Consider the following 24,525-nt stretch of genomic DNA (forward strand, 5'->3'; position numbering starts at 1 on the left):
CGTGGGTCAGGATTTGAATGTTTCACCAGTATTCACAAGGGTTGGTGCTTCTCTTTGTTTTGGAGACGGGTGAGGAACATATTCACAAATGTTTAAACTCTACACTAACTGTCAGAGACACACTACTCAATGTTATGAAGATTATGGACATTTGTACTCTTGTCTACAGTGTTTTGTAAGACTACAAGACTAGATTTTCACTAACTGCCAAACACATACATTGTTCTTTTAAGAAAAAAGTGCATTGTCTCACACGAAAAAATACATTTCAAAATGAAAAGTAGTGTTCTGATCACTGGTTAACCACAACACCAGTTACCACGTTTACCTGGTTCTAAAAACAGGACCAGATTATTTCAGTAGTAGTAACATTTTTAAACACGGGTAGCATAGAAGTCCATTTTTATCATCGTAGGGAGTGGACACGTCATATGACAACGGAGCAGTCGTCAAATCATTTGGAGGATGTATATTTACAATGAAATGTTTGAACATCATAATAAACCTGCAAATTCGTATTTTTCTTCTTTGTTTTTACTTGACAGGGATGTGTAACTGTTCACACCATTACCAGATACGATGGTATCCTGGTCCCAGATAGGCCTCTGTGCTCTCGTCAACTTCATCGCTGTCAATTGACATGACGGCATGATAGCACAAACAGACTGGCTAGGACAAGGGTAGTCTTTGAACTATTTTATGATGCTTTTATACAGAACGGAAACAATAGTCAGACTATCCAAATAAATTATCTAGATGGTCATGCAACTGCTTGCGGTTAGGGTAGGGGTTAGGTTTCAGTCAGGAGGATTACAAGGTTGGTATAAGTGGGTAGGGGTTTAGGTTTACAATAAGGCAGGTTTGATTCAGGGTAGGGTTAGGTTTACAATAAGGGTTCAGGGTTTAGGTTCATCAAGTCCGGGTAGGGGTAGTAATGGGTAGGTTTACAATAAGGGTCAGGGTAGAGGTTAGGTTTACGCAATAAGGTATGTTTACAATAAGGGTTCAGGGTAGGGGTTGGTTTAGCATAAGGGTTCGCTAGGGTAGGGGTAGGGTCAAGGCGTACGAAACGATGTAGGGTAGTTAGAGTAGTAGTAGGGAGTGTTACAGTATAGGGGTTAGGTTTACAATGAGGTCAGGGTAGGGTTGCGTTTACAATAAGGGTTAGGTTAGGAGTGCAGGTAATAAAGGTCAGGGTAGGGGTTAGGTTTACAATAAAGGGTTAGGGTAGGGGTTTAGGTTTACAATAAGGGTTTAGGTGAGGTTTACAGAGGGTTAGGGTAAAGATTGGGTTAGGGTAGGGGTTAGGTTTACAATAAGGTTGGTAGGGTTAGTTAGGGTTTAGGTGGTTAGCTACAGAAGGGTAGGGTAGGGTTAGGTTTACAAATAAGGGTAGGTTAAAGATTAGGGTTAGGGTACGGGGGTTAGGTTTACGTCAGGGTCGGAGTTCAGGATTCTAAGGTTAGGGTAGGGGTTAGGTTTACACAAAGTGGTAAGGTTAGGGACGCTTAGGTACGGATTCGGTACTAGGTTTGGTACCAGGGTTAAGGTAGGAGTTAAAGAGTTAGGTAGGGGTTAGGTTTCTCGTCAGGGTAGGAGTTAGGTTTAACTAAGGTTAGAGGGTTAGTTGCAGTAGGAGGGTAGGTTTACAATAAGGGTAGGTAGGTGGTCTAGGTTTACAGTTAAGGGTTAGGGTTAAGAGGGTTAGGGTAGGGGTTAGGTTTACAATAAGGGTAGTGGTAGGGGTTAGGTTTACAATAAGGGTCAGGGTTAGAGGTTAGGCGTAGGGGTTAGGGGTATTAAGGGTTAGGTTTACATAAGGGTTAGGGTAGGGGTTAGGTTTACATAAGGGTTAGGGTAGGGGTTAGGGTTTACAATAAGGGTAGGGTTAGGGGTTAGGTTAGGTACCATAAGGGTTAGGGTAGGGGTTAGGTTTACAGTAGGGTAGGGTTAGATTAGGGTTTAGTTTACAATAAAGGGTTAGGTAGGGGTTAGGTTTACAATAAGGTAGGTAAGGGTTAGGTTTACAATAGGGTTAGGGTAGGGGTTAGGTTACAATAAGGGTTAGGGTAGGGGGTTAGGTTTACCAGTATAGGTAGGGTTAGGTTTACAATAAGGGTTAGGGTAAGGGTTAGGTTTACCAGTCAGGGTAGGGGTTAGGTTTACAATAAGGGTAGTTTACAATAAGGGTTAGGGTAGGGGTTAGGTGTACATAAGGTTAGGGTAGGGGTTAGGGAAGGGTCAGGGTTGGTTACAATAAGTGTTAGGGTATAAAGTTAGGGTTAGGTTAGGGTTAGGTTTACAATAAGGGTTAGGGTTAAAGATTAAGGTTAGGGTTGGGGTTAGGTTTACAATAAGGGTTAGGGTAGGGGTTAGGTTTCACAGTCAGGGTAGGGGTTAGGTTACATAAGGTTAGGTAAAATTAGGGTTAGGGTAGGGGTTAGGTTTACAATAAGGGTTAGGGTAGGGGGTTAGGTTTACAATAAGGGTCAGGGTAGTTAGGGTAAGATTAGGGTGTCAGGGTAGGTTAGTTACAATAAGGGTTAGGGTAGGGTTAGGTTTACAATAAGGGTAGGGTAGGGTTAGGAGGTTAGGTTTACAGTAAGGGTTAGGGTAGGGGTTAGGTTTACAATAAGGGTTAGGGTAAAGATTAGGGTTAGGGTAGGGATTAGGTTTACAGTAAGGGTTAGGGTAGGGGTTAGGTTTACAGTAAGGGTTAGGGTAGGGGTTAGGTTTACAGTCAGGGTAGGGGTTAGGTTTACAATAAGGGTTAGGGTAGGGGTTAGGTTTACAGTCAGGGTAGGGGTTAGGTTACTAAGGTATGTATAGGTTACAGTAGGTAGGGTAGGTTAGGTTAGGTTTACAATAAGGGTAGGTAGGGTGGTCGTAGGGTAGGTAGGGTTAGGTTTACAATAAGGTTAGGGTAGGGGTTAGGGTTAAAGTTAGGGTAGGGTTAGGTTTACAGTAGGTTAGGTAAGGTAGGTAGGGGTTAGGTTACAATAGGGTTAGGTTACAATAGGGTTAGGTTTACAATAAGGGTCCGGGTAGGTTAGGTTTACATAAGGGTTAGGGTAGGGGTTAGGTTATCAGTTAGGGTAGGGTTAGGTTTACAGTAAGGGTTAGGGTAAAGATAAGGGTAGGGTAGGTTTACAGTCAGGGTAGGGGTTAGATTACAATAAGGGTTAGGTTTACAATAAGGGTTAGGGTAGGGGTAGGTTTACAATAAGGTTAGGTTTACAATAAGAGTCAGGGTAGGGGTTAGGTTTACAATAAGGGTTAGGTTTACAATAAGAGTCAGGGTAGGGGTTTAGGTTTTACAGTTAGGGTAGGGGTTAGGTTTACAGTAAGGGTTAGGGTAAAAAAGATATTAGGGTAGGGGTTAGGTTTACAGTCAGGGTAGGGGTTAGGTTTACATAAAGGGTTAGGTTTACAATAAGAGTCAGGGTAGGGGTTAGGTTTACAATAAGGGTTAGGTTTACAATAAGAGTCAGGGTAGGGGTTAGGTTTACAATAAGGTTTAGGTTTACAATAAGAGTCAGGGTAGGGGTTAGGTTACAATACGGGGGTCAGGTTTACAATAAGAGTTAGGGTAGGGGTTAGGTTTACAATAAGGGTCAGGGTAGGGGTTAGGTTTACAAAAGGGTCAGGTTTACAATAAGGTTAGGGTAGGGGTTAGGTTTAAATAAGGGTCAGGGTAGGGGTTAGGTTTACAATAAGGGTCAGGTTTACAATAAGAGTCAGGGTAGGGGTTAGGTTTACATAAGGGTCAGGTTTACAATAAGAGTCAGGGTAGGGGTTAGTTTACAATAAGGTCAGGTTTACAATAGAGTCAGGGTAGGGGTTAGGTTTACAATAAGGGTCAGGTTACAATAAGGTTAGGGTAGGGGTAGGTTTACAATAAGGGTCAGGTTTACAATAAGAGTCAGGGTAGGGGTTAGGTTTACAATAAGGGTCAGGTTTACAATAAGGGTTAGGGTAGGGGTTAGGTTTACAATAAGGGTTAGGTTTACAATAAAGGGTTAGGGTGGGGGTTAGGTTTACAGTCAGGGGTAGGGGTTAGGAGTTTACAGTAAGGGGTAGGGTAAAGATTAGGGTTAGGGTAGGTGGTAGGTTTTACAATAAGGGTTAGGGTAGGGGTTAGGTTTACAATAAGGTTAGGGTAGGGGTTAGGGTAAAGATTAGGTTAGGGTAGGGTTGGTTTAAATTAAGGTTAGGTAGGGGTTAGGTTTACAATAAGGGTTAGGGTAGAGGTAGGTTTACAGTAAGGGTTAGGGTAGGGGTTAGTTTACAATAAGGTTAGGGTAGGGGTTAGGGTAAGATTAGGGTAGGGGTTAGGTTTACAATAAGGGTTAGGGTAGGGGTAGGTAAAGATTAGGGTGGAGGTTTACAATAAGGGTTAGGGGGGTTAGGTTACAATAAGGGTTAGGGTAGGGTAGGTTTAATAAGGTAGTAGGGGTAGTGTTACAGTAAGGGTTAGGGTAGATTAGGGTAGGGGTTAGTTTACAGCAGGGAGGGGTTAGGTTTACAATAAGGGTTAGGTTTACAATAAGAGTCAGGGTAGGGGTTAGTTCTACAATAAGGGTCAGGTTTACAATAAGAGTCAGGGTAGGGGTTAGGTTTACAATAAGGGTTAGGTTTACAATAAGAGTCAGGGTAGGGGTTAGTTTACAATAAGGGTCAGGTTTACAATAAGAGTCAGGGTAGGGGTTAGGTTACAATAAGGGTCAGGTGTACAATAAGAGGTCAGGGTAGGGGTTAGGTTTACAATAAGGGTCAGGTTTACAATAAGGGTAGGGTAGGTCATGGGTCAGGTTTACAATAAGAGTCAGGGTAGGGGTTGGTTTACAATAAGGGTTAGGTTTACAATAAGAGTCAGGGTAGGGGTTAGGTTTACAATAAGGGTCAGGTTTACAATAAGAGTCAGGGTAGGGGTTAGGTTTACAATAAGTATAGGGTTAGGTTTACAAAAGTATAGTTTAGGGTAGGGGTTAGGTTTACAATAAGGGTTAGGGTAGGGTTAGGTTTACAATAAGGTAGGGTAGGTAGGTTTAATAAGAGGGTAGGTAGGTTACAATAGGGTTAGGTAGAAGGGTTAGGGTAGGGGTTAGGTTTACAGTAAGGTAGGTAGGGTAGGGTTAGGTTTACAATAAGGGTTAGGGTAGGGGAGTGTGGTTTAGTTAGGTTACAATAGTAGGTAGGTGGTTACATAAGGGTTCAGGGTAGGGGTTAGGTTACAGTCAGGTGGAGTTAGGTTTTACATAAGAGTTAGGTAGGGTAGGTTTACAAAGGGTCAGGGTAGGGGTTAGGTTTACAATAAGGGTTTAGGGTAGGGGTTAGGTTTACAATAAGGGTTAGGGTAGGGGTTAGGTTTACAATAAGTTAGGTTAGCTAGGTTCAGGGTAGGGGTTAGGTTTAAAATAGGGTAGGTTTACAATAAGGGTTAGGTTTACAATAAGAGGTTCAGGGTAGGGTTAAGGTTACAGTAAGAGAGGTCAGGGTAGGGGTTAGGTTTACAATAAGGTAGTCAAGGTTAGTAAGTGAGGGTAGGGGTTAGGTTTACAAGTAAGGGTTAGGATAAAGAGTTAGGGTAGGTTAAATAAGGGTCAGGTTTACGAGAGTCAGGGTCGGGGTTAGGTTTACAATAAGGTCAGGTTTACTATAAGGTGGTTAGGGTAGGGGTTAGGTTTACAATAAGGGTTAGGTTTACATAAGAGTCAGGGTAGGGGTTAGGTTTTACAATAAGGGTCAGGTTTACAATAAGGGTTAGGGTAGGGGTTAGGTTTACAATAAGGGTTAGGTTTACAATAAGGGTTTAGGGTAGGGGTAGGTTTACAGTCAAGGGTAGGGGGTAGGTTTACAGTAAGGGGTTAGGGTAAAGTTTAGGGTTAGGGTAGGGGTTAGGTTTACAATAAGGGTTAGGGTAGAGGGTTAGGGTTACAATAAGGGTTAGGGTAGGGGTTAGGGTAAAGATTAGGGTTGGGAGGGTTAGGTTTACAATAAGGGTTAGGGTAGGGGTTAGGTTTAACAATAAAGGGGTAGGGTAGAGGTTAGGTTTACAGTAATGGTTAGGGTAGGGGTTAGGTTTACAATAAGGGTAGGGTAGGGGTTAGGGTAAAGATTAGGGTAGGGGTTAGGTTTACAATAAGGGTTAGGGTAGGGGTTAGGTTAAAGATTAGGGTAGGGGTAGGTTACAATAAGGGTTAGGGTAGGGTTAGGTTTACAATAAGGTTAGGGTAGGGGTTAGGTTTACAATTAAGGGTTAGGGTAGGGGTTAGGTTTACAGTAAGGGTTAGGGTAAAGATTAGGGTAGGGGTAGGTTTACAGTCAGGGTAGGGGTTAGGTTTACAATAAGGGTTAGGTTTACAATAAGAGTCAGGGGGGGTTAGGTTTACAATAAGGGTCAGGTTTACAATAAGAGTCAGGGTAGGGGTTAGGTTTACATAAGGGTTAGGTTTACAATAAGAGTCAGGTAGGGGTTAGGTTTACAATAGGGGTCAGGGTTTACAATAAGAGTCAGGGTAGGGGTTAGCGTTAGCAATAAGGGTCAGGTTTACAATAAGAGTAGGGTTAGGGGTTAGTGTTTACAATAAGGTAGGTTTACAATAAGGGTTAGTGGTAGGTGTCAGGTTACAATAAGAGTCGGGTAGGGGTTAGGTTTACAATAAGGGTTAGGTTTACAATAAGAAGTCAGGGTAGGGCGTTAGGTTACAATAAGGGTCAGGTTTTACAATAAGAGCAGGGTAGGGTTAGGTTTAACAATAAGGGTAGGGTAGGGTTAGGGTTACAATAAGGGTTCGGGTAGGGGTTAGGGTAAAGATTAGGGTTAGGGTAGGGGTGTAGGTTTACAAAAGGGTTAGGGGTAGGGGTTAGGTTTATAATAAGGGTTGGTAGAGGTTAGGTTTACAGTAAGGAGTTAGGGTAGGGGTTAGGTTTACAATAAGGGGTTGGGTAAAGATTTAGGTTAGGGTAGGGTTAGGTTTACAGTAAGGGTTTAGGGTAAAAGATTAGGGTTAGGGTAGGGGTTTTAGGTTTACAATAAGGGTTAGGGATAGGGGGTTAGGGTAAAGGATTAGGGTTAGGGTAGGGATTAGGTTTACAGAAGGGTTAGGGAGGGGTTTAGGTTTTTACAGTACGAGGTAGGGTAGGGGTTAGGTTTACAGTCAGGGTAGGAGTTAGGTTTACAATAAGGGTTAGGGTAGGGGTTAGGTTTACAGTCAGGGTAGGGGTTAGGTTTACAATAAGGGTTAGGGTAGGGGTTAGGTTTACAATAAGGGTTAGGGTAGGGGTTAGGTTTACAATAAGGGTTAGGGTGTAGGGCTTAGGTTTACAGTTAGGGTAGGGGGCTGTTTACAATAAGGGTTAGGTTTACAATAAGGGTTAGGTTTACAATAAGGGTTAGGGTAGGGGTTAGGTTTACAGTAAGGGTCAGGGTAGGGGTTAGGTTTACAATAAGGGTTAGGGTAGGGGTTAGGTTTACAGTTAGGGTAGGGGTTAGGTTTACAGTAAGGGTTAGGGTAAGATTTTAGGGTAGGGTTAGTAAGTTTACAGGTGGTAGGGGTTAGATTTACAATAAGGGTTAGGTTTACAATAAGGGTTAGGGTAGGGGTTAGGTTTACAATAAGGGTTAGGTTTACAATAAGAGTCAGGGTAGGGGTTAGGTTTACAATAAGGGTTAGGTTTACAATAAGAGTCAGGGTAGGGGTTAGGTTTACAGTTAGGGTAGGGGTTAGGTTTACAGTAAGGGTTAGGGTAAATATTAGGGTAGGGGTTAGGTTTACAGTCAGGGTAGGGGTTAGGTTTACAATAAGGGTTAGGTTTACAATAAGAGTCAGGGTAGGGGTTAGGTTTACAATAAGGGTTAGGTTTACAATAAGAGTCAGGGTAGGGGTTAGGTTTACAATAAGGGTTAGGTTTACAATAAGAGTCAGGGTAGGGGTTAGGTTTACAATACGGGGGTCAGGTTTACAATAAGAGTTAGGGTAGGGGTTAGGTTTACAATAAGGGTCAGGGTAGGGGTTAGGTTTACAATAAGGGTCAGGTTTTACAATAAGGGTTAGGGTAGGGGTTAGGTTTACAATAAGGGTCAGGGTAGGGGTTAGGTTTACAATAAGGGTCAGGTTTACAATAAGAGTCAGGGTAGGGGTTAGGTTTACAATAAGGGTCAGGTTTACAATAAGAGTCAGGGTAGGGGTTAGGTTTACAATAAGAGTCAGGTTTACAATAAGAGTCAGGGTAGGGGTTAGGTTTACAATAAGGGTCAGGTTTACAATAAGAGTCAGGGTAGGGGTTAGGTTTACAATAAGGGTCAGGTTTACAATAAGAGTCAGGGTAGGGGTTAGGTTTACAATAAGGGTCAGGTTTACAATAAGAGTCAGGGTAGGGGTTAGGTTTACAATAAGGGTCAGGTTTACAATAAGGGTTAGGGTAGGGGTTAGGTTTACAATAAGGGTCAGGTTTACAATAAGGGTTAGGGTAGGGGTTAGGTTTACAGTCAGGGGTAGGGGTTAGGTTTACAGTAAGGGTTAGGGTAAAGATTAGGGTTAGGGTAGGGGTTAGGTTTACAATAAGGGTTAGGGTAGGGGTTAGGTTTACAATAAGGGTTAGGGTAGGGGTTAGGGTAAAGATTAGGGTTAGGGTAGGGGTTAGGTTTACAATAAGGGTTAGGGTAGGGGTTAGGTTTACAATAAGGGTTAGGGTAGAGGTTAGGTTTACAGTAAGGGTTAGGGTAGGGGTTAGGTTTACAATAAGGGTTAGGGTAGGGGTTAGGGTAAAGATTAGGGTAGGGGTTAGGTTTACAATAAGGGTTAGGGTAGGGGTTAGGTTAAAGATTAGGGTAGGGGTTAGGTTTACAATAAGGGTTAGGGTAGGGGTTAGGTTTACAATAAGGGTTAGGGTAGGGGTTAGGTTTACAATAAGGGTTAGGGTAGGGGTTAGGTTTACAGTAAGGGTTAGGGTAAAGATTAGGGTAGGGGTTAGGTTTACAGTCAGGGTAGGGGTTAGGTTTACAATAAGGGTTAGGTTTACAATAAGAGTCAGGGTAGGGGTTAGGTTTACAATAAGGGTCAGGTTTACAATAAGAGTCAGGGTAGGGGTTAGGTTTACAATAAGGGTTAGGTTTACAATAAGAGTCAGGGTAGGGGTTAGGTTTACAATAAGGGTCAGGTTTACAATAAGAGTCAGGGTAGGGGTTAGGTTTACAATAAGGGTCAGGTTTACAATAAGAGTCAGGGTAGGGGTTAGGTTTACAATAAGGGTCAGGTTTACAATAAGGGTTAGGGTAGGGGTCAGGTTTACAATAAGAGTCAGGGTAGGGGTTAGGTTTACAATAAGGGTTAGGTTTACAATAAGAGTCAGGGTAGGGGTTAGGTTTACAGTCAGGGTAGGGGTTAGGTTTACAATAAGGGTTAGGTTTACAATAAGAGTCAGGGTAGGGGTTAGGTTTACAATAAGGGTTAGGTTTACAATAAGAGTCAGGGTAGGGGTTAGGTTTACAATAAGGGTTAGGTTTACAATAAGAGTCAGGGTAGGGGTTAGGTTTACAATACGGGGGTCAGGTTTACAATAAGAGTTAGGGTAGGGGTTAGGTTTACAATAAGGGTCAGGGTAGGGGTTAGGTTTACAATAAGGGTCAGGTTTACAATAAGGGTTAGGGTAGGGGTTAGGTTTACAATAAGGGTCAGGGTAGGGGTTAGGTTTACAATAAGGGTCAGGTTTACAATAAGAGTCAGGGTAGGGGTTAGGTTTACAATAAGGGTCAGGTTTACAATAAGAGTCAGGGTAGGGGTTAGGTTTACAATAAGAGTCAGGTTTACAATAAGAGTCAGGGTAGGGGTTAGGTTTACAATAAGGGTCAGGTTTACAATAAGAGTCAGGGTAGGGGTTAGGTTTACAATAAGGGTCAGGTTTACAATAAGAGTCAGGGTAGGGGTTAGGTTTACAATAAGGGTCAGGTTTACAATAAGAGTCAGGGTAGGGGTTAGGTTTACAATAAGGGTCAGGTTTACAATAAGGGTTAGGGTAGGGGTTAGGTTTACAATAAGGGTCAGGTTTACAATAAGAGTCAGGGTAGGGGTTAGGTTTACAATAAGGGTCAGGTTTACAATAAGGGTTAGGGTAGGGGTTAGGTTTACAATAAGGGTTAGGTTTACAATAAGGGTTAGGGTAGGGGTTAGGTTTACAGTCAGGGGTAGGGGTTAGGTTTACAGTAAGGGTTAGGGTAAAGATTAGGGTTAGGGTAGGGGTTAGGTTTACAATAAGGGTTAGGGTAGGGGTTAGGTTTACAATAAGGGTTAGGGTAGGGGTTAGGGTAAAGATTAGGGTTAGGGTAGGGGTTAGGTTTACAATAAGGGTTAGGGTAGGGGTTAGGTTTACAATAAGGGTTAGGGTAGAGGTTAGGTTTACAGTAAGGGTTAGGGTAGGGGTTAGGTTTACAATAAGGGTTAGGGTAGGGGTTAGGGTAAAGATTAGGGTAGGGGTTAGGTTTACAATAAGGGTTAGGGTAGGGGTTAGGTTAAAGATTAGGGTAGGGGTTAGGTTTACAATAAGGGTTAGGGTAGGGGTTAGGTTTACAATAAGGGTTAGGGTAGGGGTTAGGTTTACAATAAGGGTTAGGGTAGGGGTTAGGTTTACAGTAAGGGTTAGGGTAAAGATTAGGGTAGGGGTTAGGTTTACAGTCAGGGTAGGGGTTAGGTTTACAATAAGGGTTAGGTTTACAATAAGAGTCAGGGTAGGGGTTAGGTTTACAATAAGGGTCAGGTTTACAATAAGAGTCAGGGTAGGGGTTAGGTTTACAATAAGGGTTAGGTTTACAATAAGAGTCAGGGTAGGGGTTAGGTTTACAATAAGGGTCAGGTTTACAATAAGAGTCAGGGTAGGGGTTAGGTTTACAATAAGGGTCAGGTTTACAATAAGAGTCAGGGTAGGGGTTAGGTTTACAATAAGGGTCAGGTTTACAATAAGGGTTAGGGTAGGGGTCAGGTTTACAATAAGAGTCAGGGTAGGGGTTAGGTTTACAATAAGGGTTAGGTTTACAATAAGAGTCAGGGTAGGGGTTAGGTTTACAATAAGGGTCAGGTTTACAATAAGAGTCAGGGTAGGGGTTAGGTTTACAATAAGGGTCAGGTTTACAATAAGAGTCAGGGTAGGGGTTAGGTTTACAATAAGGGTCAGGTTTACAATAAGAGTCAGGGTAGGGGTTAGGTTTACAATAAGGGTCAGGTTTACAATAAGAGTCAGGGTAGGGGTTAGGTTTACAATAAGGGTCAGGTTTACAATAAGAGTCAGGGTAGGGGTTAGGTTTACAATAAGGGTCAGGTTTACAATAAGAGTCAGGGTAGGGGTTAGGTTTACAATAAGGGTTAGGTTTACAATAAGGGTTAGGGTAGGGGTTAGGTTTACAATAAGAGTCAGGGTAGGGGTTAGGTTTACAATAAGGGTTAGGTTTACAATAAGGGTTAGGGTAGGGGTTAGGTTTACAATAAGGGTCAGGTTTACAATAAGGGTTAGGGTAGGGGTTAGGTTTACAATAAGGGTTAGGGTAGGGGTTAGGTTTACAATAAGGGTTAGGGTAGGGGTTGGGGCTAGGAGCAAGGATAAGGGTTAGTAGATTGTTTAATTGTTAGTGTAGATGGACTATCCAAATTTAAGAATTACCTCACCGTATAAAGTAGTGCACTATATAGGGAGTACGGTGGCATTTGGGACTCACACCTAACCACGATGACACAGTATGATACAGTGCAGGAGCAACATGGCAGTGAGTACCTGTGAAACAAACACTGCACACGAAAGAGAAACACAAACCAGCTAGTGATGTGGCACTGAGAACATGGGCCTCAGTGAGGACACCGCTTGGCAGCTGCCCTCTACAGTAGTGATATCCAGCTGGAACATGGGCCTCTGTGAGGACACCGCTTGGCAGCTGCCCTCTACAGTAGTGATAACCAGCTGGAACATGGGCCTCAGTGAGGACACCGCTTGGCAGCTGCCCTCTACAGTAGTGATAACCAGCTGGAACATGGGCCTCAGTGAGGACACCGCTTGGCAGCTGCCCTCTACAGTAGTGATAACCAGCTGGAACATGGGCCTCAGTGAGGACACCGCTTGGCAGCTGCCCTCTACAGTAGTGATAACCAGCTGGAACATGGGCCTCTGTGAGGACACCGCTTGGCAGCTTGCCCTCTACAGTAGTGATAACCAGCTGGAACATGGGCCTCAGTGAGGACACCGCTTGGCAGCTGCCCTCTACAGTAGTGATAACCAGCTGGAACATGGGCCTCAGTGAGGACACCGCTTGGCAGCTGCCCTCTACAGTAGTGATAACCAGCTGGAACATGGGCCTCAGTGAGGACACCGCTTGGCAGCTGCCCTCTACAGTAGTGATAACCAGCTGGAACATGGGCCTCTGTGAGGACACCGCTTGGCAGCTTGCCCTCTACAGTAGTGATAACCAGCTGGAACATGGGCCTCAGTGAGGACACCGCTTGGCAGCTTGCCCTCTACAGTAGTGATAACCAGCTGGAACATGGGCCTCAGTGAGGACACCGCTTGGCAGCTGCCCTCTACAGTAGTGATAACCAGCTGGAACATGGGCCTCAGTGAGGACACCGCTTGGCAGCTGCCCTCTACAGTAGTGATAACCAGCTGGAACATGGGCCTCTGTGAGGACACCGCTTGGCAGCTTGCCCTCTACAGTAGTGATAACCAGCTGGAACATGGGCCTCAGTGAGGACACCGCTTGGCAGCTTGCCCTCTACAGTAGTGATAACCAGCTGGAACATGGGCCTCAGTGAGGACACCGCTTGGCAGCTGCCCTCTACAGTAGTGATAACCAGCTGGAACATGGGCCTCAGTGAGGACACCGCTTGGCAGCTTGCCCTCTACAGTAGTGATAACCAGCTGGAACATGGGCCTCAGTGAGGACACCGCTTGGCAGCTTGCCCTCTACAGTAGTGATAACCAGCTGGAACATGGGCCTCAGTGAGGACACCGCTTGGCAGCTTGCCCTCTACAGTAGTGATAACCAGCTGGAACATGGGCCTCAGTGAGGACACCGCTTGGCAGCTTGCCCACTATGGATGGTTGCGATATACAGTTGCCTAATATAGAAAGCGTACATTTACACACACTAACGAACACACTTTTGACAATGAAAGATGGTCTAAACTCAAGTAATGAAATGCAGTCTCACTCACAGCAAAAACATAAACTAACAAGAAATTTTCAAAGAGTGCATTAAGTCACATGATCAAAGATCATTTACATATTCAAACTTGTCAGTAGAGAGCACAATAGTACCTAAAAAAAAAAAAATGAACAATTGGCATGCATGCTAGATTTACAAGCATCCAGATGAGTACCCTATTCCCTATATAGTGCACTACTTTTGATCAGAGCACTAGGGGTCACTACATTTGGGAATAGTGTGCCCTCTGTCTAGCCACTGGACTCCTTCCATCCCAATGACACCCTATACCCTAGTGCCATAGGGCTATGGTCTAAAAGTAGTGCACTACATAGGAAATAGGGTGCCATTGGTCATACATACAAGGGGAGAACTTGGTCATATGCAACTTTTCAAAGCATTTCTTTTAATATACAAAAATATAAAAGAAAAAAAAAATGACCTACCATTCTACTTTTTCCCCCAAAAAAGTATAGTTCACATGTTTGAGAGGGTTAAGTTTTTTGTTGTTGATCATTTTGTAAATGTTTAAGACTTTTTTGGCAATTCCTTTAATAAAGTACCCTATTTTACAACTGAAATGTACCTAACGCTAGTTTCCAACTGATGACCAGTATTAAAATAAATTCCAATCTGAAAGCTCTATTGGAGGCGAACCAACACAAGCATGTGGAGATGAAGATGCACCAATCAGGTGTTGGGATTTAACAGGAGCACCCGCCTTCAGTGGTTGGAGGCTCCTGTGGTTTGTCCAGCTTGATGTCAATCACTGGGGAAAAGATAGTTAAGGAAGCTTTGGAAACACATTTGCAAACAAGTTAACCAGTAGGACAGACCTATAGAGACACAGCTGACCCTTAAACCGACTAGCCAAAATCTGAAACTGACCTTAACCTAACCCTGACCCTTACCTTAACCTAATTTTAAGGAATTAAATATTTGTTTATTTGAATCCACATGAGCTTTTGCAGAGGTCCACCAAAAAACACAAAACTTGACAAGTCACACAAATTTAAAGTACAATGATACAAACAATGCAAGAATAAAAACATGTGTGTGTGTGTCTGTGTGTCTGTGTTAGTGTGTCTGTGTTACAGTGTGTGTCTGTTACAGTGTGTGTGTGTGTGTCTGTGTTACAGTGTGTGTGTGTGTGTGTGTCTGTGTTACAGTGTGTCTGTGTTACAGTGTGTCTGTGTTACAGTGTGTGTGTGTGTGTGTCTGTGTTAGTGTGTCTGTGTTACAGTGTGTGTCTGTTACAGTGTGTGTGTGTGTGTCTGTGTTACAGTGTGTGTCTGTTACAGTGTGTGTGTGTGTGTGTGTCTGTGTTACAGTGTGTCTGTGTTACAGTGTGTGTGTGTGTGTGTGTGTGTGTCTGTGTTACAGTGTGTCTGTGTTACAGTGTGTGTCTGTTACAGTGTGTGTGTGTGTCTGTGTTACAGTGTGTCTGTGTTACAGTGTGTGTGTGTGTGTGTGTGTGTCTGTGTTACAGTGTGTCTGTGTTACAGTGTGTCTGTGTTACAGTGTGTGTGTGTGTGTGTGTCTGTGTTACAGTGTGTCTGTGTTAGTGTGTCTGTGTTACAGTGTGTCTGTGTTACAGTGTGTGTCTGTGTTACAGTGTGTGTCTGTGTGTGTGTCTGTGACAGTGTGTGTCTGTGTTACAGTGTGTGTGTTTGTGACAGTGTGTGTTACTCTGTGTTTCTGTGTGTCTCCTATCATAGTCCAAGTCTTCTCCTTGACCAGTAGCTCTTCTCAATCCTACAGCTGGACACCAATGTAACACAAATGGAACCCTATTCTCTTCAGTGCACTACTTTCGACCAAAAGTAGTGCACTATATAGGGAATAGGGTGTTAGGACTCTGGTCTAAAGTAGTGCACTATATAGGGAATAGGGTGTTAGGGCTCTGGTCTAAAGTAGTTCACTATATAGGGAATGGGGTGTTAGGGCTCTGGTCTAAAGTAGTTCACTATATAGGGAATAGGGTGTTAGGGCTCTGGTCTAAAGTAGTTCACTATGTAGGGAATGGGGTGCCATTTGGGACGTAGCAAAGGTGTGTCCGAAACTCGTATCTACTGCTCTCTATTGTCATAACATGGTACTGTTCTAACGTGTCACTGCAGTATGACCTCTATGGCACTAGGTGGTGCTGTTGTTCATACATCTACTACTACAGCCGTACCATTTTCAAGGCAGCGATGCATAAGGGCGTGAACAGGACCACGTAGGAACCATCCAACATATTGTCCTCCTGTGGAACACAGAGCTCCTACTACTTTAATAAGGTTTAGGACTCTATTCCATCTGGATCGCTGAAGCCTTACAGGAAATAGAAATATGAGGTAATTTCCTTTTTGGAGCCGACATCTGCAGCCTCCGCTGAACACGGGAAACGTTGCCTTTTATGTACATTTCAAATCACGCTGTAACTCTTGATAGAGCCCTTTTTTTTTTAAGTGAGCTTAAAATCAATGCGGTAAAGATTTGCCTGCTTCCATCTTGTTTACTGTAACAACCATTAGTGGAACGGAGTAAATCACACCCGTTTAAAGAGATTTTAAGATAGGTCTCTTTCCTGTAATATATATTAGCTACATTCAATACACACAGTAAGAAAAACAACAGCATTCTTCAAGAAAATACTGAAGGAACTGGAGAGACTTCTAATAGCCCATTGGTTGTATATCATCTCTTCATTAAATGAGCTCACAGCCAGCCACCCCCATGTCTGATATATGACATCATTCTCCTGTCTCTCTGCCTGTGTCCCCAATGGCATCCCATTGTATAGCGCGCTTACTTGTGATAAGGGTCCGGTATAGACAATAGGGTTCCATTTGGGAGCGAGCCTCCTCCCCCCGGCAGGTTATATACACACCCAAATGACACGCTCCTTGGAGGCCATGGCAGGACGGTTTCCATGGCACCAGTGGTGTCTGTGTGTCTGTGTTCACCTGTTGTGCCTGTGTGTGCATGTGCGTGTCGTTTGTGTATGTGTGTGTGTGTGTGTGTTCACGTATTGTGTGTGCATGTGTGTGTCGTTCGTGTATGTGTGTGTTTGTGTTCACGTGTTGTGTCTGCATGTGCGTGTCGTTTGTGTATGTGTGTGTATGTGTCTGGTATGTCATTGAGTCCTGTTAAATGTCATCTGAAGGACGTCCTGCTAACATCACATATGCCTGGACATTTCCAGAGGATCGGCCAATCAGAATCCCCCATCCCAATGACACATACTACCATTGCAAAGGAGCCCTGTGGCCCCTGGTGACTGCACCAGCAGTCTGGGTTAGGGAAGACTGAGTCCTGCAGGAAGTCTGTTCCAGAGAAGGCCTATAACCTTCAGATGAGGAGGGATGACTAGCCACACAGGAAGTCATGTTAACCATTCTGTAGTGCGTTCTATTGAGGAGGAAGAGAACCAGGAAGTCATGTTAACCATTCTGTAGTGGACATCCTATTGAGGAGGAAGAGAACCAGGAAGTCATAGTGGACATTCTATTGAGGAGGTAGAGGACCAGGAAGTCATAGTGGGCATTCTATTGAGGTAGAGGACCAGGAAGTCATAGTGGGCATTCTATTGAGGAGGTAGTGGACCAGGAAGTCATAGTGGGCATTCTATTGAGGTAGAGGACCAGGAAGTCATAGTGGGCATTCTATTGAGGAGGTAGAGGACCAGGAAGTCATAGTGGGCATTCTATTGAGGAGGTAGTGGACCAGGAAGTCATAGTGGGCATTCTATTGAGGAGGTAGAGGACCAGGAAGTCATAGTGGGCATTCTATTAAGCGTCTCCAATACAAAATTAAATCTAGAATCGGCTTCCTATATCGCAACAAAGCATCCTTCACTCATGCTGCCAAACATACCCTCGTAAAACTGACCATCCTACCGATCCTCGACTTCGGTGATGTCATCTATAAAATAGCCTCCAACACTCTACTCAACAAACTGGATGCAGTCTATCACAGTGCCATCCGTTTTGTCACCGAAGCCCCATATACTACCCACCACTGCAACCTGTACGCTCTCGTTGGTTGGCCCTCGCTTCGTACTCGTCACCAAACCCACGGGCTACAGGTTATCTACAAGTCTCTGCTAGGTAAAGGCTCGGCTTATCTCAGCTCGCTGGTCACCGTAGCACGCGCTCCAGCAGGTATATCTCACCGGTCACCCCCAAAGCCAATTCCTCCTTTGGTCGTCTTTCCTTCCAGTTCTCTGCTGCCAATGACTGGAATGAACTACAAAAATCTCTGAAACTGGAGACACTTATCTCCCTCACTAGCTTTAAGCACCAGCTGTCAGAGCACCTCACAGATTACTGCACCTGTACATAGCCCATCTATAATTTAGCCCAAACAACTACCTCTTCCCCTACTGTATTTATTTATTTATTTTGCTCCTTTGCACCCCATTATTTCTATCTCTACTTTGCACATTCTTCCACTGCAAATCTACCATTCCAGTGTTTTACTTGCTATATTGTATTTACTTCACCACCATGGCCTTTTTTTTGCCTTTACCTCCCTTATCTCACCTCATTTGCTCACATTGTATATATATTTATTTTTCTACTGTATTATTGACTGTATGTTTTGTTTATTCCATGTGTAACTCTGTGTTGTTGTTTGTGTCGAATTGCTATGCTTGATCTTGGCCAAGTCGCAAATGAGAACTTGTTCTCAACTAGCCTACCTGGTTAAATAAAGGTGAAATAAAAAAATAAATCTATGGCGGGGGAGAAGGGTGGTGAATCATTTTCCCCTGGACCGGCCTTAATGCATTAGACTGACCTCTTCTACAATAGTGTTGAGTCTAGTTCAGTGTTCCTCATTCTTGGTCCTAAAGGGCAACAGTGGGTTAATGTTTTATTTCTACTTGTGTAAAAACTATTCAATAAGACCCTACTTGGGTACATTTGAGTGAATTAATAGTTGAAGCGTACAGTGAACAATAACAAAAGTAGAGTTACACATGGAATAAACAAAACATACAGTCAATAATACAGTAGAAAAATAAGTATATATACAATGAGGTGAGATAAGGGAGGTGAAGGCAAAAAAAAGGCCATGGTGGCGAAGTAAATACAATATAGCAAGTAAAACACTGGAATGGTTGATTTGCAGTGGAAGAATGTGCAAAGTAAAGATAGAAATAATGGGGTGCAAAGGAGCAAAATAAATAAATACAGTAGGGGAAGAGGTAGTTGTTTGGGCTAAATTATAGATGGGCTATTTACAGGTGCAGTGATCTATGAGCTGCTCTGACAGCTGGTGCTTAAAGCTAGTGGGGGAGATAAGTGTTTCCAGTTTCAGAGATTTTTGTAGTTCGTTCCAGTCATTGGCAGCAGAGAACTGGAAGGAAAGACGGCCAAAGCTAACCATCGCATAATTTGTGCTCCTTTTTTTTTTTTTTTTTACAGGTGGTTCCCGGCTGATGACCTGTCCCCATAGCTGAGAGAAACCGAGGAGGAAAATCACTTTGTCCCCAATACTATAACGAATGTTTCTAACTGTACTGGTGAGGAAGAGGAGGGCAGACTTATCCATTGTTGCTAAACTGTGTTCATTTTTTTTTTTTTTTTTTTACAGTGCCACTTTGTTCCCAGAAACAAGTCACATAAGGTATTCTGCAAATAGAATTAGAATATACAAATGTTTTTGCTTTTCAGTGAAGTTCTGCCCATAATATGCTGGAAACCATTATCAAGGAAACCGAGTTTAACACTTTTGTGTAAATTGTAACTTTTCTTGAATGCCAGAGATTCTGAGGACAGAGTATGTTACCTGTAGGAGAATATATCTCTCACAGGTCACTAATGAAATCATGTGTGGAGACTAATTGCTATGGCATGGGAATAACTAATCAATGAACTAATTAAAACACTGGTATCGGCTATTATGCCAGTCAACATTGGAGGGGGTGTTTTGTAGGGGTGTTTTGTAGGGGTGTTTTGTAGGGGTGTTTTTCAGCTGCAGGGACTGTGAGAATAGTCAGATTTGAGGGAAAGATGAACGGAGCAAAGTATAGAGAGATCCTTGATGAAAACCTGCTCCAGAGCGCTCAGTACCTCAGACTGGGGTATTGTGTGTTGATTGACGTGGGTGGCGGGGACAATTGAATCAATTTTAGAATAAGGCTGTTGCTTAACAAAATGTGGAAAAAATCAAGGGGTCTGAATACTTTCCGAATGCAATGTATAGCCACGGAATTAACTGCTAGCTTGTTAGCTTTCAGCACCTTGCTCAATCTGTCTTCACTTTACCCACGAACTGCTCACACACTTGACCTGTAATAGCAACATTAACTATGGGCAGAGCTATGGGAGAGAAGCAGAAAATCAGTTTGTGACGCAGATCGGTGCGAAGGTCAGATTCAGTCAGATCTGCCACCGGCTGGATGGTCCTGATTATGAAGGGGGTAGAAGGGGTATAAAGTAATGCTGGGGTAGGGGGGTATAAAGTAATGCTTATGGAGGGGTAGAGGGGGTATAAAGTAATGCTTATGGAGGGGTAGGGGGGGTATAAAGTAATGATTATGGAGGGGGTAGGAGGGGTATAAAGTAATGCTGGGGTAGGGGGGTATAAAGTAATGCTTATGGAGGGGTAGAGGGGGTATAAAGTAATGCTTATGGAGGGGTAGGGGGGGTATAAAGTAATGCTTATGGAGGGGTGGGGGGGTATAAAGTAATGATTATGGAGGGGGTAGGAGGGGTATAAAGTAATGCTGGGGTAGGGGGGTATAAAGTAATGATTATGGAGGGGTAGAGGGGGTATAAAGTAATGCTTATGGAGGGGTAGGGGGGGTATAAAGTAATGCTTATGGAGGGGTAGGGGGAGTATAAAGTAATGCTTATGGAGGGGTAGGGGGGGTATAAAGTAATGCTTATGGAGGGGTAGGGGGGGTATAAAGTAATGCTTATGGAGGGGTAGGGGGGGTATAAAGTAATGCTTATGGAGGGGGTAGGAGGGGTATAAAGTAATGCTCATGGAGGGGTATAAAGTAATGCTCATGGAGGGGGTAGAGGGGGTATAAAGTAATGCTTATGGAGGGGTATAAAGTAATGCTCATGGAGGGGGTAGAGGGGGTATAAAGTAATGCTTATGGAGGGGTAGGGGGGGTATAAAGTAATGCTCATGGAGGGGTATAAAGTAATGCTCATGGAGGGGGTAGGGGGGGTATAAAGTAATGCTTATGGAGGGGGTATAAAGTAATGCTCATGGAGGGGTAGGGGGGGTATAAAGTAATGCTTATGGAGGGGGTAGAGGGGGTATAAAGTAATGCTTATGGAAGGGTAGGGGGGGTATAAAGTAATGATTATGGAGGGGTAGGGGGGGTATAAAGTAATGCTCATGGAGGGGTGGGGGGAGGGTATAAAGTAATGATTATGGAAGGGTAGAGGGGCTATAAAGTAATGCTTATGGAGGAGGTAGAGACTAGAAAGTCATGCTTTCCATGATGTATTGTGTTATCAGGGCAGAAGGATATTAAAAGGTGACTGAGGGCTTTGAGGTGCTCTGCTGTAGCGACATCAGTAGACTCCAGATTAGCCTCCGCATGCGTTTACTAATGAGCCCGGCTGCAGTAGATTATACCGGCAATGTCATAGAAGTATTTATACAGAGAAAGGGCGAGGTGTTTTGATGTTGACGTTCCACTGACTGTATGGAGTCACACATGCTTTATCAGCCAACAGCCCTGTCTGTTATAAAAAAAAAAAACATGGGTTGAATGGAGGACAAAAATGTTTTAAATTCATAGATCACGAATTCAAAGACTAACATAGTCCAAGCACACCAAGACAGTCGTGAAGAGGGCACGACAAAACCTATTACCCCTCAGGAGACTGAAAAGATTCGGCATGGGTCCTCACATCCTCAAAAAGTTCTACAGCTGCAAGCGGTACCGGAGCACCAAGTCTAGGTCCAAGAGACTTCTAAACAGCTTCTACCCCCAAGCCATAAGACTCCTGAACAGCTAATCAAATGGCAACCAGACTATTTGCAACCCCCCCCCTCTTATACGCTGCTGCTATTCTCTGTTATTTCCTACGCATAGTCACTTTAATAATTTTACCTACATGTACATATTACCTCAATTACCTCGACTAACCGGTGCCCCCGCACATTGACTCTGCAACTTGTACCCCCTGTATATAGCCTCCACATTGACTCTGCACCTTGTACCCCCTGTATATAGCCTCCACATTGACTCTGCACCTTGTACCCCCTGTATATAGCCTCCACATTGACTCTGTACTGGTACCCCCTGTATATAGCCTCCACATTGACTCTGTACCGGTACCCCCTGTATATAGCCTTCACATTGACTCTGTACCGGTAGCCCCTGTATATAGCCTCCACATTGACTCTGTACCGGTAGCCCCTGTATATAGCCTCCACATTGACTCTGTACCGGTACCCCCTGTATATAGCCTTCACATTGACTCTGTACCGGTAGCCCCTGTATATAGCCTCCACATTGACTCTGTACCGGTACCCCCTGTATATAGCCTCCACATTGACTCTGTACCGTAACACCCTGTATATAGCCTCCACATTGACTCTGTACCGATACCCCCTGTATATAGCCTCCACATTGACTCTGTACCGGTACCCCCTGTATATAGCCTCCACATTGACTCTGTACCGATACCCCCTGTATATAGCCTCCACATTGACTCTGTACCGGTACCCCCTGTATATAGCCTCCACATTGACTCTGTACCGGTACCCCCTGTATATAGCCTCCACATTGACTCTATACCGGTACCCCCTGTATATAGCCTCCACATTGACTCTGTACCGATACCCCCTGTATATAGCCTCCACATTGACTCTGTACCGGTACCCCCTGTATATAGCCTCCACATTGACTCTGTACCGGTACCCCCTGTATATAGCCTCCACATTGACTCTGTACCGGTACCCCCTGTATATAGCCTCCACATTGACTCTGTACCGGTACCCCCTGTATATAGCCTCCACATTGACTCTGTACCGGTACCCCCCTGTATATAGCCTCCGCAATGACTCTGTACCGGTACCCCCTGTATATAGCCTCCACATTGACTCTGTACCGATACCCCCTGTATATAGCCTCCACATTGACTCTGTACCGATACCCCCTGTATATAGCCTCCACACTGACTCTGTACCGATACCCCCTGTATATAGCCTCCACATTGGCTCTGTACCGATACCCCCTGTATATAGCCTCCACATTGACTCTGTACCGGTACCCCCTGTATATAGCCTCCACATTGACTCTGTACCGGTACCCCCCTGTATATAGTCTCCACATTGACTCTGTACCGGTACCCCCTGTATATAGCCTCCACATTGACTCTGTACCGGTACCCCCTGTATATAGCCTCCACATTGACTCTGCACCCTGTATATAGCCTCCACATTGACTCTGTACCGGTACCCCCTGTATATAGCCTCCACATTGACTCTGTACCGATACCCCCTGTATATAGCCTCCACATTGACTCTGTACCGGTACCCCCTGTATATAGCCTCCACATTGACTCTGTACCGGTAGCCCCTGTATATAGCCTCCACATTGACTCTGTACCGATACCCCCTGTATATAGCCTCCACATTGGCTCTGTACCGATACCCCCTGTATATAGCCTCCACATTGACTCTGTACCGGTACCCCCTGTATATAGCCTCCACATTGACTCTGTACCGGTACCCCCTGTATATAGCCTCCACATTGACTCTGTACCGGTACCCCCTGTATATAGCCTCCACATTGACTCTGTACCGGTACCCCCCTGTATGTAGCCTCCGCAATGACTCTGTACCGGTACCCCCTGTATATAGCCTCCACATTGACTCTGTACCGATACCCCCTGTATATAGCCTCCACATTGACTCTGTACCGGTACCCCCTGTATATAGCCTCCACATTGACTCTGTACCGGTACCCCCTGTATATAGCCTCCACATTGACTCTGTACCGGTACCCCCCTGTATGTAGCCTCCGCAATGACTCTGTACCGGTACCCCCTGTATATAGCCTCCACATTGACTCTGTACCGATACCCCCTGTATATAGCCTCCACATTGACTCTGTACCGATACCCCCTGTATATAGCCTCCACATTGACTCTGTACCGATACCCCCTGTATATAGCCTCCACATTGGCTCTGTACCGATACCCCCTGTATATAGCCTCCACATTGACTCTGTACCGGTACCCCCTGTATATAGCCTCCACATTGACTCTGTACCGGTACCCCCCTGTATATAGTCTCCACATTGACTCTGTACCGGTACCCCCTGTATATAGCCTCCACATTGACTCTGTACCGGTACCCCCTGTATATAGCCTCCACATTGACTCTGCACCCTGTATATAGCCTCCACATTGACTCTGAACCGGTACCCCCTGTATATAGCCTCCACATTGACTCTGTACCGATACCCCCTGTATATAGCCTCCACATTGACTCTGTACCGGTACCCCCTGTATATAGCCTCCACATTGACTCTGTACCGGTACCCCCTGTATATAGCCTCCACATTGACTCTGTACCGATACCCCCTGTATATAGCCTCCACATTGACTCTGTACCGGTACCCCCTGTATATAGCCTCCACATTGACTCTGTACTGGTACCCCCTGTATATAGCCTCCACATTGACTCTGTACTGGTACCCCCTGTATATAGCCTCCACATTGACTCTGTACTGGTACCCCCTGTGTATAGCCTCCACATTGACTCTGTACCTGTACCCCCTGTATATAGCCTCCACATTGACTCTGTACCGTAACACCCTGTATATAGCCTCCACATTGACTCTGTACTGGTACCCCCTGTATATAGCCTCCACATTGACTCTGTACTGGTACCCCCCTGTATATAGCCTCCACATTGACTCTGTACCGTAACACCCTGTATATAGCCTCCACATTGACTCTGTACCGGTACCCCCTGTATATAGCCTCCACATACAGGGGGTACCGGTACAGAGTCAATTTGGAGGCTATATACAGGGGGTACCGGTACAGAGTCAATGTGGAGGCTATATACAGGAGGTACAGGGTGCAGAGTCAATGTGGAGGCTATATACAGGGGGTACGGGTACAGAGTCAATGTGGAGGCTATATACAGGGGGTACCGGTACAGAGTCAATGTGGAGGCTATATACAGGGGGTACCGGTACAGAGTCAATGTGGAGGCTATATACAGGGGGTACCGGTACAGAGTCAATGTGGAGGCTATATACAGGGGGTACCGGTACAGAGTCAATGTGGAGGCTATATACAGGGGGTACCAGTACAGAGTCAATGTGGAGGCTATATACAGGGGTACCGGTACAGAGTCAATGCGGA

The 24,525-nt window shown here is 44.5% G+C and overlaps 1 protein-coding gene across 2 annotated transcripts in view; it reads right to left on the bottom strand.

The window, feature by feature from the left end:
- Nucleotides 1-13,887: 13,887 nt before the first annotated feature.
- Nucleotides 13,888-24,525, bottom strand: part of LOC120054575 (ras-related protein Rab-6B) — a 129,847-nt gene continuing 119,209 nt past the window's right edge. For both annotated transcript variants that reach the window (XM_039002028.1, XM_039002027.1), the window contains one exon: nt 13,888-13,952. In XM_039002028.1, the coding sequence (XP_038857956.1) occupies nt 13,888-13,952 (65 nt within the window). The remainder of the gene's footprint in view (nt 13,953-24,525) is intronic.

This window comes from Salvelinus namaycush, chromosome 10 (genome assembly GCF_016432855.1).
Source record: "Salvelinus namaycush isolate Seneca chromosome 10, SaNama_1.0, whole genome shotgun sequence".
Lineage (NCBI taxonomy): Eukaryota > Metazoa > Chordata > Actinopteri > Salmoniformes > Salmonidae > Salvelinus > Salvelinus namaycush.